Here is a 13,464-nt window from a genome sequence, read left to right on the forward strand (position 1 = left end):
CTAGGAACGGTTGATAATAATAAAACACAATGACAATAAAACAAAGGGAGAAGCTGAGCCATCGCAGCAGGGCGTCTTTCTTCCAGCGCGCTGCTCATCGCTTTGACGTGTCCAACCGTCAAGTGCCCTTTATGAATATTTAAAACATTGTCATGACTATCTGTCGCCTGTGATCACTAGATCTCTAGGCGGGACATCGGGCAAGTATCTTCTATAGCCGTGGTTCTCGCATGGAGGTACGTGGAGGCACTCCAGGGGGTACGTGAGATTTTAAAAAACATATATAAAGAATTGGCATCCATTCAAAAATCCTTTAAAAATAGTTATTTAATAAATATTCAATAAAATATAAGGGTGAGTTCATGAACTGAATTATATATATTCTATATTAAAGCAGACACTGATAGCACAGCTCTGTGTATTACAGCTTTTTTTTCGACCGTAAACATGCTTCTGCACTGGTTAGAGGGTACCTGGCTGAATAAAAGGCTGAGAACCGATGTTCTCTAGTAATGGGCGCTGCATTAGCGTTCCTCTCGCCGTATCACAACATATATATATATATATATATGTCATCCCCTTTAAGAGATGTCCTTTTGTTGCCATGGGAAGACACGGCTTCTCTGCACAGCGGAGAAAATCATCCATCGACTGTCAGGAAAAGCACTGAGCACATCTCTCTCCCGAGCTAATCTGGGAGTGCTGGAGAGAAGCGAAGGCTCTTCTTCTCGAGTGGAGCTGACAATGAGTCCTCTCTCAGAAGGGCAATTCAGTGAGTAAACACAAACATGTTTACTGTTATGGAGTGCATTATGTCAGCGCAACAGCCCTACAGAGCGGCTGTAAACATGTGAGCGCGCAGTTTACACTCAGAGGAGCGGCTCAGAGTGAGCCTGGATCCATGTGAAGGTCTAAAGGTGAGCCAGGATCCTTCTGAAAGTCTAAAGGTGAACCAGGATCCTTCTGAAGGTCTAAAGGTGAACCAGGATCCTTCTGAAGGTCTAAAGGTGAACCAGGATCCTTCTGAAGGTCTAAAGGTGAACCAGGATCCATCTGAAGGTCTAAAGGTGAGCCCGGCTCCAACTGAAGGTGAGCCCGGCTCCATCTGAAGGTGAGCCCGGCTCCATCTAAAGGTGAGCCAGGATCCATCTAAAGGTGAGCCCGGCTCCATCTAAAGGTGAGCCAGGATCCATCTAAAGGTGAGCCCGGCTCCATCTAAAGGTGAGCCCGGCTCCATCTAAAGGTGAGCCAGGATCCATCTAAAGGTGAGCCCGGCTCCATCTAAAGGTGAGCCCGGCTCCATCTAAAGGTGAGCCAGGATCCATCTAAAGGTGAGCCCGGCTCCATCTAGAGGTCTAAAGGTGAGCCCGGCTCCATCTGAGGGTCTAAAGGTGAGCCCGGCTCCATCTAAAAGTGAGCCCGGCTCCATCTAAAGGTCTAAAGGTGAGCCCGGCTCCATCTGAAGGTCTAAAGGTGAGCCCGGCTCCGTCTAAAGGTCTAAAGGTGAGCCCGGCTCCGTCTAAAGGTGAGCCCGGCTCCATCTGAAGGTCTAAAGGTGAGCCCGGCTCCGTCTAAAGGTGAGCCCGGCTCCGTCTAAAGGTGAGCCCGGCTCCATCTGAAGGTCTAAAGGTGAGCCCGGCTCCGTCTAAAGGTGAGTCCGGCTCCGTCTAAAGGTGAGCCCGGCTCCATCTAAAGGTCTAAAGGTGAGCCCGGCTCCATCTGAAGGTCTAAAGGTGAGCCCGGCTCCGTCTAAAGGTGAGTCCGGCTCCATCTAAAGGTGAGCCCGGCTCCATCTAAAGGTGAGCCAGGATCCATCTAAAGGTGAGCCCGGCTCCATCTAAAGGTGAGCCTGGCTCCATCTAGAGGTCTAAAGGTGAGCCCGGCTCCATCTGAGGGTCTAAAGGTGAGCCCGGCTCCATCTAAAAGTGAGCCCGGCTCCATCTAAAGGTCTAAAGGTGAGCCCGGCTCCATCTGAAGGTCTAAAGGTGAGCCCGGCTCCGTCTAAAGGTCTAAAGGTGAGCCCGGCTCCGTCTAAAGGTGAGCCCGGCTCCATCTGAAGGTCTAAAGGTGAGCCCGGCTCCGTCTAAAGGTGAGCCCGGCTCCGTCTAAAGGTGAGCCCGGCTCCGTCTAAAGGTGAGCCCGGCTCCATCTGAAGGTCTAAAGGTGAGCCCGGCTCCGTCTAAAGGTGAGTCCGGCTCCGTCTAAAGGTGAGCCCGGCTCCATCTAAAGGTCTAAAGGTGAGCCCGGCTCCATCTGAAGGTCTAAAGGTGAGCCCGGCTCCGTCTAAAGGTGAGTCCGGCTCCGTCTAAAGGTGAGCCCGGCTCCACCTAAAGGTGAGCCCGGCTCCGTCTAAAGGTGAGCCCGGCTCCGTCTAAAGGTGAGCCCGGCTCCATCTGAAGGTGAGCCCGGCTCCATCTAAAAGGTGAGCCCGGCTCCATCTAAAGGTGAGCCCGGCTCCGTCTAAAGGTGAGCCCGGCTCCGTCTAAAGGTGAGCCCGGCTCCATCTGAAGGTGAGCCCGGCTCCATCTAAAAGGTGAGCCCGGCTCCATCTGAAGGTGAGCCCGGCTCCATCTGAAGGTGAGCCCGGCTCCATCTAAAAGGTGAGCCCGGCTCCATCGGAAGGTGAGCCCAGCTCCATCTGAAGGTGAGCCCGGCTCTATCTGAAGGTGACAGAATCCAGCTCTCTGATTAACACAGCGAAGGTAATTTGCTTAATCCATCGTGCTAAAAGCTAATTAGCCTGATAATCAGACAGAGTTGCCAGTTCACTGATCTTCAAAGCAAAAATGTGTTCAAGTTCGCTGATTTCTTGTTTATTTTATTTTGTTTTGCCCCAAAACGATCAGCGATATCTCCGTCCTGCCAGCGCCATGTTTGACTTGACGTGGAAGCTGCATGTCATATCATATTAGGGCAAATATGTTGATTTTAGAGTGCTGTACATGGATTAAGGGAATAGTTCCCCAAAAAATTATATCAACGACTCTCCGCTTCAGGCTCTCAGAACAAGTTATGTATCAAGTGTATCGTTAAGGAGAGCGGAGCGCCCGAAGAATGAAAGCACATGATTGCAAACCGACTTTGACAAAGGACAAAAAAAAAGCGATTATAAAAACATTTAAAAAATGTTTTGCTGTCCATCGTTTGGCCTTTCGTCAAAGTCTGTTTTCAGTTATATGCCTTCATCTTTCAGTGGCTCCACTTGGTCAGGAGAGAGAATGCAGCTTTAACACATGAAGCATATACTTCTATACAACCAGAGGAGTCGCCCCCTGGTGGTTAGTAGAGAGAATGCAACTTTAACACATGAAGCATATACTTCTATACAACCAGAGGAGTCGCCCCCTGGTGGTCAGAAGAGAGAATTCAGCTTTAAGACATGAAGCATATACTTCTATACAACCAGAGGAGTCGCCCCCTGGTGGTTAGTAGAGAGAATGCAGCTTTAACACATGAAGCATATACTTCTATACAACCAGAGGAGTCGCCTCCTGGTGGTCAGGAGAGATAATGCAGGTTTTAGGTGTTTCAGTATTGGCAGTTTGCCGCCTGATCTCGAATTGTTTATATTTTTCTTGTCATTCTTGACCCCGCCTACCGAGCTCTGATTGGTCGATGGTGTCTCTAAATGGCAGCAACAACCTCCAATGAGCACGTCAGACCTTTTGAATTACTGAAGCTTCCTGCCGTTCTCTCACACAGAACACATTCTGTACTTTTGTTTGTTTTATGTTGTGCCCAAGCCTCTGAATATAGACATAAGTAGCTTTTTGCCAATTTGAATACGCTTTTTAAAAAGAAGCTTTTGAAGAGGGCAATTAGAAATGCACTAATACGCGAGTCGTGTTATCGGCAGCCTCAGTACTATATACTGCTGCAACATTGTTCGGCTCTCGAAAAAAAAAAGATTTGGCAAACGAATCAAAGCAAGATTGGATCGTCCGGGGAAAAGAGGCGGGAGATAAACAGCACAAGGCAGGGCTGCCAAGACAGACCTGAGATCAGCTTTATATCAGGTTCATTAACTGAAAGGATTCCAGCTACTGACACACTTTCTGCTATCAGGGGGCTTCTCCTTATGCCTTGACATGAATATTTTACAACAACATCCCTGAATGGAAATATGCATTATAGCCCGGCTGCATTATAACGTGAATAGAAAAGCGCTTTTATCTGAAATATCGATTTTAAATGAATCTACGTTTTGTCTTGAAAGTAATCCAGTTGAAGTATGTTCTGTATTAACAAGCTACTGAGGTCGAAGGTCAAACGTCTGATTTATCCCAGAGTTTACGACAGAGGATTCAGTCTGGAAACGTATCCGCTGTATAATCCCTCAATATCACGAGAAAATAAAACTCTTATAAGTATCACTGCTGGGAACAAACGAAGCCGTGACATCCTACTGACAAATTGATGTGGCTTGACTTTCATGACCATGGAAACATGAAGAAAAATTGGATTTTAGAAAGCTGAAGAAGGCTTCAAGTAGGTCAGTGTTATGGCAATGCCGAAATCTGGTGTCTGTGAGCGCTGAAATCTGGAATCAAAGGGGTTTGAGTATTAAACTGGCAGCGGTGATGAAGTCAGAGCGGCCTCAACCAAAGCCTCTTCCTCCTGAGCCAATAAAGAACCCTGGAGAGCTTGATTAAAGGGCATTTCTTTTTCCGGGAATAAACTATTATATATAGGGATATATTTAATTGTGACACTACTCTAATGTATTCAGCGCTAACTATGTATCCCGGCACCGGATCTGACAGAACATGTCATCATCTCCAAACATTATAATGATGTGTAAAAAGAAATTCCCCGCAATCAAACGTGAGTTTGCACAAAAAGCCCTCGGGCACGAATGTCAAACAAAAACAAAGTGCGGGCCCGGTACGTGGATGGCTGTGCAGTGGGGGGCGGGGCCGACAGATCCCAGATCAGTAGAAAGACGGTTTCTATTGATTCGGCTAACTCGGTGCAGACGGATGCAACCAAACCTATGGGTTCCTTCTCCGTCGGGCTCTGACCTACATCCCGATGACAAGGAAACACAACTTCAGAGGACACGTCTTCAGGCTCGTCCTATCCCTTCCTGTCCTGCGTCTCACCCTCTTCCTCCTCCTCCTCTTCCTCCTCGCGGTGTGGAAAAGCCACGTTTGTGCTAACAAGATTAATTAAAAAGTGTCTTAAAATGAGAGTCCTATTTTGGTTTGTAGCTGCGGGGCGCTTCTTTTGCAGCTCTGCGGTGGTTTTTCCGCCACAGACGATTACGTGTTGTGCATCGTCGCCTTCTTTCCTTTTTTGGATTGCCCACTGTTGCAATTTTCCGGTGGAGTCATTGCTGCCCCATTTAGGGGGATAATCAGCACTTGTCCTCCAACGCAGAAGTCAATTTCTCTCCGTTCTCGTTTTTTAAAATGTACTTTTTCTTTAAGTATTATTTTGAGGCGTTGTCTGCTCTCAGCCACACACACACACACACACACACACACACACCTTCATGTACGAGGTCAGAGCGCTGAGCTCATTCCACACACTTACAGCGAAGGGAATTAGCACGAGAGTCACCGACTGTCGCTCCGAGTGAGTGAAGAGTCATTGGATTCCACTTTGAGTCTACTAGACGTGTAGCGTGTGAGCACGCACACACACACACACACACACACTGGTGGAAAACCAAACTCGGAGGGACCTTGTGATTTATTTTCATGCAAGGGCCCAGAAATAGACTCGTTTCCATGACGATCTGCTTGTTGATGCACCTTTTGATGTCATAAAAGCGTGTAATCAGAATTAAGATGAGAAAAAGACAAACAGACTCCAAAACAAACATGTTTAATATAACTAATATATATGTAGATATATTTACTGTAGGGCTATTCTGATGGTTCAAAAATGTGCAAAAATCTAATAAAGAATAAAAGGGGGCGATAATACATTTATATTTCTTTTTTTGCATACGTAGAGGAACTCTGGTGCTTAATTAGCACTTGATTTGTGTTTTTTCTCTCTCCCCCTTTTTTATCACCGGAAGCCTCGTCGGAGCTGTGATCTCTGTGTGAGGAGGCGTGCTTATTGAGAGTGTTTTAAACTTAAGTTAAGGACAATCACTCAACTCGGAGTAACAAAGTAGTTCAGACGTTTCCAGACATTTCGTCAAATGGTATTTTCATTCTGTGAGGGGACGAGGTTTGAAACGAGTCCGTTATTTGAAGGGTTTTAGACAACCGAGAGCAGAAGATTCAATCAAGGAATCACAAAAGAAATCCACAAAAAGACCTTCTGCGTCAGCAAGCATGGGAAAGAAAAGAATAGAAGAATAGAAGAAAAAGAATAGAAGTGACAACAACTATATATGAACAAAACCACCGAGTTAGGCTGAGGACAAACATCACGGTTGGGCTTAAAATAAGTACATTAACTAAGTAAAACGTAAACGACGTAACATAAGTGCGGAGAACACGTCGCACTGACATCATTAACGTAACTCTTGGACACGAACACTGGTCTCCTGGGTGAATGTCCTGTGTTTGTTTGACCCACATAACAAGGTTTTTGTTTTTTTCAGTCTTTATACTTCATCATCACACGCCAGGAGCGTTTAATAATGACGTGGACGGGTTTACCGTATGTAGATATAAAGGGTGAACCTTCCAAGGTTACGAAAGCACGCAAAAATACTCATTTTCAAGTTATTACAAACTAAAGACAACTTTTTTATTAGAGCTGCAACCTCTTAGTCAATTAGGCGCCTAATTGGTAGTTTTGGTCGTAGTCGACTTTGATTACTCATATTTCATGCTTTTTTCGAGGAAACCTTTGGTAAATACAAGATTTAAAGTGGTGCTTTTGTGTAATTCTTTCTGGAGAAACTCAAGTTTTACAGGATCTGTCAATTAAATGAGCAGTGTGTAGGATTCAGTGACATCTGCTCACTAGTATATATATATATATATATGTATATATATGTATATATGTATATATATACATATATGTATATATGTATATATATATATATATATATATATATATATATATATATATATATACATATATATATATATACATATGTATATATGTATATATGTATATATATATATATATATATATATATATATATATATATATGTATATATATATATACATATATATATATATATATATATATATATATATATATATATATATATATATATATATATATATATATATATATATATGGAGATATAAACGGCTCATTCTCAGCCATCAATAACAGAACTATTCTTAGTTTCAGGTGGTTTTACACCAAAGAAGACATACTTAAAGAATATTATATTCCATTTAAATGAGCCAACTCAAGGACAGCCCTAGACTTTTTAATGTGATACTTTTCCTTTACTTCTTCTTTGCCAACTGGTCTGAAGGCATTGAACTCCCGGGAGTTCAGCAGGTAGCAGGTAATTGACACTTCCTGTTCCTTGCTGACAAATGAACACGAAACGGTGTCGAAACTAGCTTGACTTCCCGGTAATCTATCACGATGATTGGCAGTTTGCTGCCCACCACGAGGGAGGACAGCGCCGCGTCTGCTTCAATCACTGAAACACTGAGAACGCGATCCTTCTGCTGATTTCAGCAAATATAGCTGCGACCCGATAAAGAAGGCTGTGACTTGTGGTGAAAACGCGGCTATTTGTAGCAAACTGAGAATACCGGTGGACAGCAGAGAAGCGGATAAGGCTGCAGGAGAGATGTCTATCGACGTTTGGATTTTAGATTTGTATTTTTATTTGCCGTGACCCCGGGTTATCGCTGCCGACCCCGTTGTTAGTGCTGTGAATTCCAGCCGGCCACAGCTCAGCTCACACACACACACACACACACCTTTTCAGAGCCACATTTTCATGTGCAGAGTGATGTGAATGTTCTTCTTACCTTCTGTCACACGATGTCGTGCACCGTCTTCTCGCGTTGACACCATGTCAACAAAAGAGTGTGAAATAAACGGCGTTAACACAGTCAAGGTTTCTAAAAATCGACACGGATGTTAACGCTTCTGTGTGTGAGCAATTTGTCTCCTTTTAATTTAGTTGATTAGATTTGTCTGCAACGTGACGAATGACTTTACTCGTTGCTGCTGCTGGTGTGTTTGATTCTTACTTGGGGGGGTTAAAGTGGTAACTGGTGAGCTTTCGTATTTATACACATATATATATATATATATATATATATATATATATATATATATATATATATATATATATATATATATATATACATATATATATATATATATATATATATATATACATATATATATATATATATATATATATATATATATATATATATATATATATATATATGTGTGTGTGATGTCTTCTGTGTGAAGCGCTTGGTGCTGTGGTGCTGTCTTTATCTTTGGACTTTACTGTGTGAAGTTTATATTTTGCCATTTCAGCCCAAGCTGTCACTGCACATATATAACCTCCCAATCTCAATATATAAATATATATATTTTTTTTTTTCTTGTTTCTGCCTCTGGAACTTCTTGGTCTCTAGTCGAAATAAAACCTGGACAATCAGAGTGCTGTACACATCACTTTGCAATGGAGTCCGACATTTAACGCTCATAAATGTCAAATTCATTTCTACAATACAAACCCAGAAGATAGATGGGGAATTTCGGAGCGACAATTCAGGCAATTTCCCCTCATTGTCAGGCACGTGTTGACCGACAAAACCTATGAATTCATTGCTATTGTTGCAATACAGCTTTTGGCCACTCGGGGAAGCAATAAGCACAATGCACAATGGTCCCTGAGCACGGAGGAAGTTATTGCAGAAAATAAGCTCTGTGGCAAACTAATGTTTACGATAGTTAAACTCAACAAATTATGTTGTAAGCGCGAATGCAATAAAAAAGTAAAATGTAAAAAACGAACCACACCATGGAACATATGAACACGAAGGCGGACTCGTCGGCGCTACTTTAACCGCCTTTTTTAAGACACGTAAAAGCTTCAAATTTACTGACATATTTTATGTTGTAGAACAAAACGTTCTGCATTAAGGAGTTGTTTCAATTGTTCATGTTTTAAATTAATCAATTAATCATTTTTGGGGGGTCTTTTGGCTTAAAGAAATCCCTTTTACAAACAAATTAATTATCAAAATAGTTGGTTATTAATTTTCTTTTTGACTAATAAAGATGGATTTATTCCGGGGAAATGGTCATGCAGCAGTTGCAGATCAAAGTGGGAAAGAGAGTTAAGGGTAGAGGTTATAAAAAGGATAACGATGCGATTAATCAGCTGAATGCTGATTAAGAACAAACGTGAGGACCGAAGCCTCATTTTAGAAGAGAACCCTCCTGAGAGTCTATGTGAGAACTTATTAGCGGTGTAGCGTGTCGGAGGCGGAACTCTCACTCATATAAATAATCTAAAGAGACGAGTCGTTGATGAGAGAACCTGCTGGGAAACAGGATGCAAGATCTCACTCGCTCTCAAAGAGAAAGTAAAGTTGGAAAATTAAACGTATTCTCGTTGCGTCAGGAGGGTAGTCAGGTGACTCGTCAGGTGGCTCGTTAGTAATGGTTAGTCACTCGCTAGTCATGTGACTCGTTAGTAAGGTGAGCTGTTAGTCACTCGCTAGTCATGTGACTCGTTAGTAAGGTGAGCTGTTAGTCACTTGCTAGTCATGTGACTCGTTAGTAAGGTGAGTTGTTAGTCACTTGCTAGTCATGTGACTCGTTAGTAAGGTGAGCTGTTAGTCACTTGCTAGTCAGGTGACTCGTTAGTCATGGTTAGTGACTCGGCAGTCAGGTGACTCGTTAGTCATGGTTAGTGACTCGGCAGTCAGGTGACTCGTTAGTCATGGTTAGTGACTCGGTAGTCAGGTGACTCGTTAGTCATGTGAGTCGTTAGTCACTCGCTAGTTGGGGACATTTGTCCGTGTGTGTGTTTATGTAGTCAATGAGGTTTGATAAGAACTGTGTGCTCCATGAAACATGCGGGTCGTGTTTATCGTGTGACGTTCTTTCCATGCTCTTCCCAAAATGAATCTTCGCCATCACCAATCCTGTTTTTTGCGGCATGAATGTGAAACCACATAATCTGCGATGACTGTCCACTTTCCTGTCAACGTGATATTGAGTTCCCATTCATAAATCATTTTCAATGAGATGTGTAAAAACTGTGTAAAAGCTTTTAAATTGCAGCGATGCTGAGGTCCGACAATCACCGTCAGCTCCTTGAAAGACTTTTATACGAGATAAGAAGAAGCTCCTCCGTTTTCACCTGGAGGATCATAACACGATTGGGTTCTCGGGAGGAGAAGCTCGGCGTGGTCATGTGGTCATTTTATATCCCAAGTGGCGCCACACACACACACACACACACAGAGTGTGCTGACAACAAACACGGCGACCCCTCTTTGACAGTGCTTTATAGCCGAGGGAAGATGAAGAGTTGAAGAGGTCACTCGTTCCCGGAGGGAGATTGCATCTCGGCAGCTAGATTGCATTTCAGCATTCAGGGCCTCATCTCGTTCTATTACCAATAAGAACAGAAGTATGACAAATCAATGTAATTCCAGTAAGGTAAACTCAAGACTCTGTGACAAAGCTGCAACAAGATTGCACACAAAAGAGAGTCCGTGGCAACGGGAAAGAAAGAAGAAAACACATATGATGTGGATCTTTAACGCGCAGCTTCGCGGCGGAACATGACGGGGCTTCACGTGGAAATGAAAGTGATCTGTTATGGGGGCGGCTGCAGTGGGATTGACAGAGAGAGACAAGACGCCGCGGCTGAATCGTCCCCTCGGCGAACAGATACGATCGCCCAGATAGAGCGGATTGACAGCGGTGATGGGCTGAGAAAGCGCTGCCGCGGGGGGAGGAGGAGGAAGAAGAGGAGGAGGAGGAGGAGGAGGAGGTGTAAAGCAGGGGTAGGTGAAGAAGAATCCCAGCGTTGTGATTAACGAGTCAACAAAGCTCCGAATGTGAGGAAAGCTTAACGTGGCATACAAAGCAGCGTATACACCCACACTTGGAAGTAGTGGATAGGGAACAGAAAAAGCTTGACTCACCCACACAGTGGGCTTTGTTACACATGATCTAAACGCATGACCTGTGTGTTTACCCCTCACTCCTCTCACTCCTCTCACTCCTCTCACAGCACTCTGGTTGCACATACCAGCTCAAGATGTATGATACGAGTAAACATGCAAAAGTCTTGAGTTAATTACGTGACTAGTGCTAGTCAGGTGACTCGGTAGTAATGTGAGTATTTAGTCACCCACAAAGGTGAGTCCTTAGTTACTCTCCAGTCACGAAACTCATTAAGTCACTGGCTAGTCAGGTGACGTGACGTGAGTCATTAATCACGTGTCGTTAGTGACTCAGTAGTCAGGTGAGACTTTAGCGACTCACTAGTCAGGTGAGTCTTTAGCGACTCGCTAGTCAGGTGAGTCTTTAGCGACTCGCTAGTCAGGTGAGTCTTTAGCAACTCGCTAGTCAGGTGAGTCTTTAGCGACTCGCTAGTCAGGTGAGTCTTTAGCGACTCGCTAGTCAGGTGAGTCTTTAGCAACTCGTTAGTCAGGTGAGTCTTTAGCGACTCGCTAGTCAGGTGAGTCTTTAGTGACTCGCTAGTCAGGTGAGTCTTTAGCAACTCGCTAGTCAGAGTCAAGTAAGTCTTTAGCGACTCGCTAGTCAGGTGAGTCTTTAGCAACTCGCTAGTCAGGTGAGTCTTTAGCGACTCGCTAGTCAGGTGAGTCTTTAGCAACTCGCTAGTCAGGTGAGTCTTTAGCGACTCGCTAGTCAGGTGAGTCTTTAGCGACTCGCTAGTCAGGTGAGTCAAAAGTCACATCAAGTTACAGAGTCTTTGGTTACTCGTCAGTCATGAGAGTCGTTAATCAAGTGAGTCATTAGTCACTTGCAAGTCAGGTGAGTCTTTAGTAAGGTGAGTCGTTATTTACCCCCTAAAATTGAGTCTTCCATTACTTGCTAATAAATGCATGACCTGTCTCTCCCTCAATCCTCTCACATCACTCTGGTTGCACATACCAGAGCTCCCTCTAAACAAGATTTGTTTTATATGAGTAAACATGCAAAAGGCAAGAAAGCACACACACACACACACACACACACACACACACACACACACACACACACACACACACACACACACACACACACACACACAAACGTGCCCACCCTCGTAAACAAAGCCAGGACGCAGGACTCACCCAGAAGAGCAGGTTGAAGAAGACCATCCCGTATCGCAGGGCCACCATGCAGCCCTCGGCCATCCTGCAGCGCCGCAGTTCTAGGAGGAAGATGAAGGAGAGGTCCAGGTAAAACACCACATACTTCTTCCCCTGCTGGGCGCAGCGGCCCTTGGACGCCTGCGGCCCTTGCGTCGTGTGGAAGCCGAACGCGAACGGCGGCCGCTTGTACTCGAACTCCCCGCTGAAGCGGTGGAACCCGGAGGTGAACGGCGGGGAGTCGGGCTTGCTGTCCAGAGACGGACTGCGCCGGTACGGGGTCTCGTCTGTGCTCGAGCGTCTCATCGTGGAGGGGGAGGAGGAGGGGAGGAGACCCTCAGAGAGCCACTTGGTCCAGAAGTTAGTCCACGGAGTGCTGATGGGTGGATGCTTGCTCCAGTGTTTTGTCCTCAAAATGAGTTATGAACTTCTATCAAACCCCAAAGGTGTGATCTGATTTAATCTGTGCTCTTTAATCCTACACTTCCACTAGATTATGCATAATCCCGCTGCAACACTTTGTGTAATAATGTGTGTTTAGGACATAATCCCGTCACACACACAGGCGCGCGCGCACACACACAAACACACACACACACACATGCGCGCGTCCCTCTCCGTTTCAATCCGGCAAACGAACCTAAAGAAGGGGGGCTCGACCTCTTCCCCCCACAAAAATACAAATAAAGATCCAGAACCGTTCCTACCTGGATCTCCTGAGAGAGATTCCTGAGCAGGTGCTCTCTCTCTCTCTCTCTCTCTCTCTCTCTCTCTCTCTCTCTCTCTCTCTTTAGGCACCCCCACCCTGATCCGGGCCAATCAACTTCTGCCACTCAGAGACACGTACAGTGAGAATGAAACGGCTCATGGGTTTGAGTGGCTCTTTTTTCTTCTTTCTTTTTTTGCTGACATGCAAATAAGATAGGAGAATGATGGTGTTATGATGGTGCGAGGAAGGTCGAGAAGATGGATGAAGCGATGGAGAACGCGCGTGAGCGCACCATACTTTGCCTTCTTTAAACCCCCGCTCTGCCTGAATTGTCCCTCTTTTTTCTTTTCCTTTTTCCCTCTCTGAAAAGTGTCTCCCTCCTTGGCTTCCCTCCCGTTCTCCTGCGCCTCACTCCGCTCCCCCTCTGCGCTGACGGCGGTGCATTGATTCCCAGACTCTCATCAGCGAGGCAAAAGTGTGCTGCGCACCTCCTCCTCCTCCTCCTCCTC

General features: G+C 44.9%; 1 protein-coding gene across 1 annotated transcript in view; it reads right to left on the minus strand.

Moving 5' to 3' along the window:
• Positions 1-12,552, minus strand: part of tspan4a (tetraspanin 4a) — a gene marked incomplete at its 5' end in the record, with an annotated part of 99,089 nt that extends 86,537 nt beyond the window's left edge. Inside the window, one exon of the mRNA XM_079216427.1 lies at positions 12,229-12,552. Coding sequence (XP_079072553.1) covers positions 12,229-12,552 — 324 coding nt within the window. The remainder of the gene's footprint in view (positions 1-12,228) is intronic.
• Between the last annotated feature and the right edge of the window lie 912 nt (positions 12,553-13,464).

Source organism: Taurulus bubalis (genome assembly GCF_910589615.1).
Source record: "Taurulus bubalis genome assembly, chromosome: 4".
Taxonomy (NCBI): Eukaryota; Metazoa; Chordata; class Actinopteri; order Perciformes; family Cottidae; genus Taurulus; species Taurulus bubalis.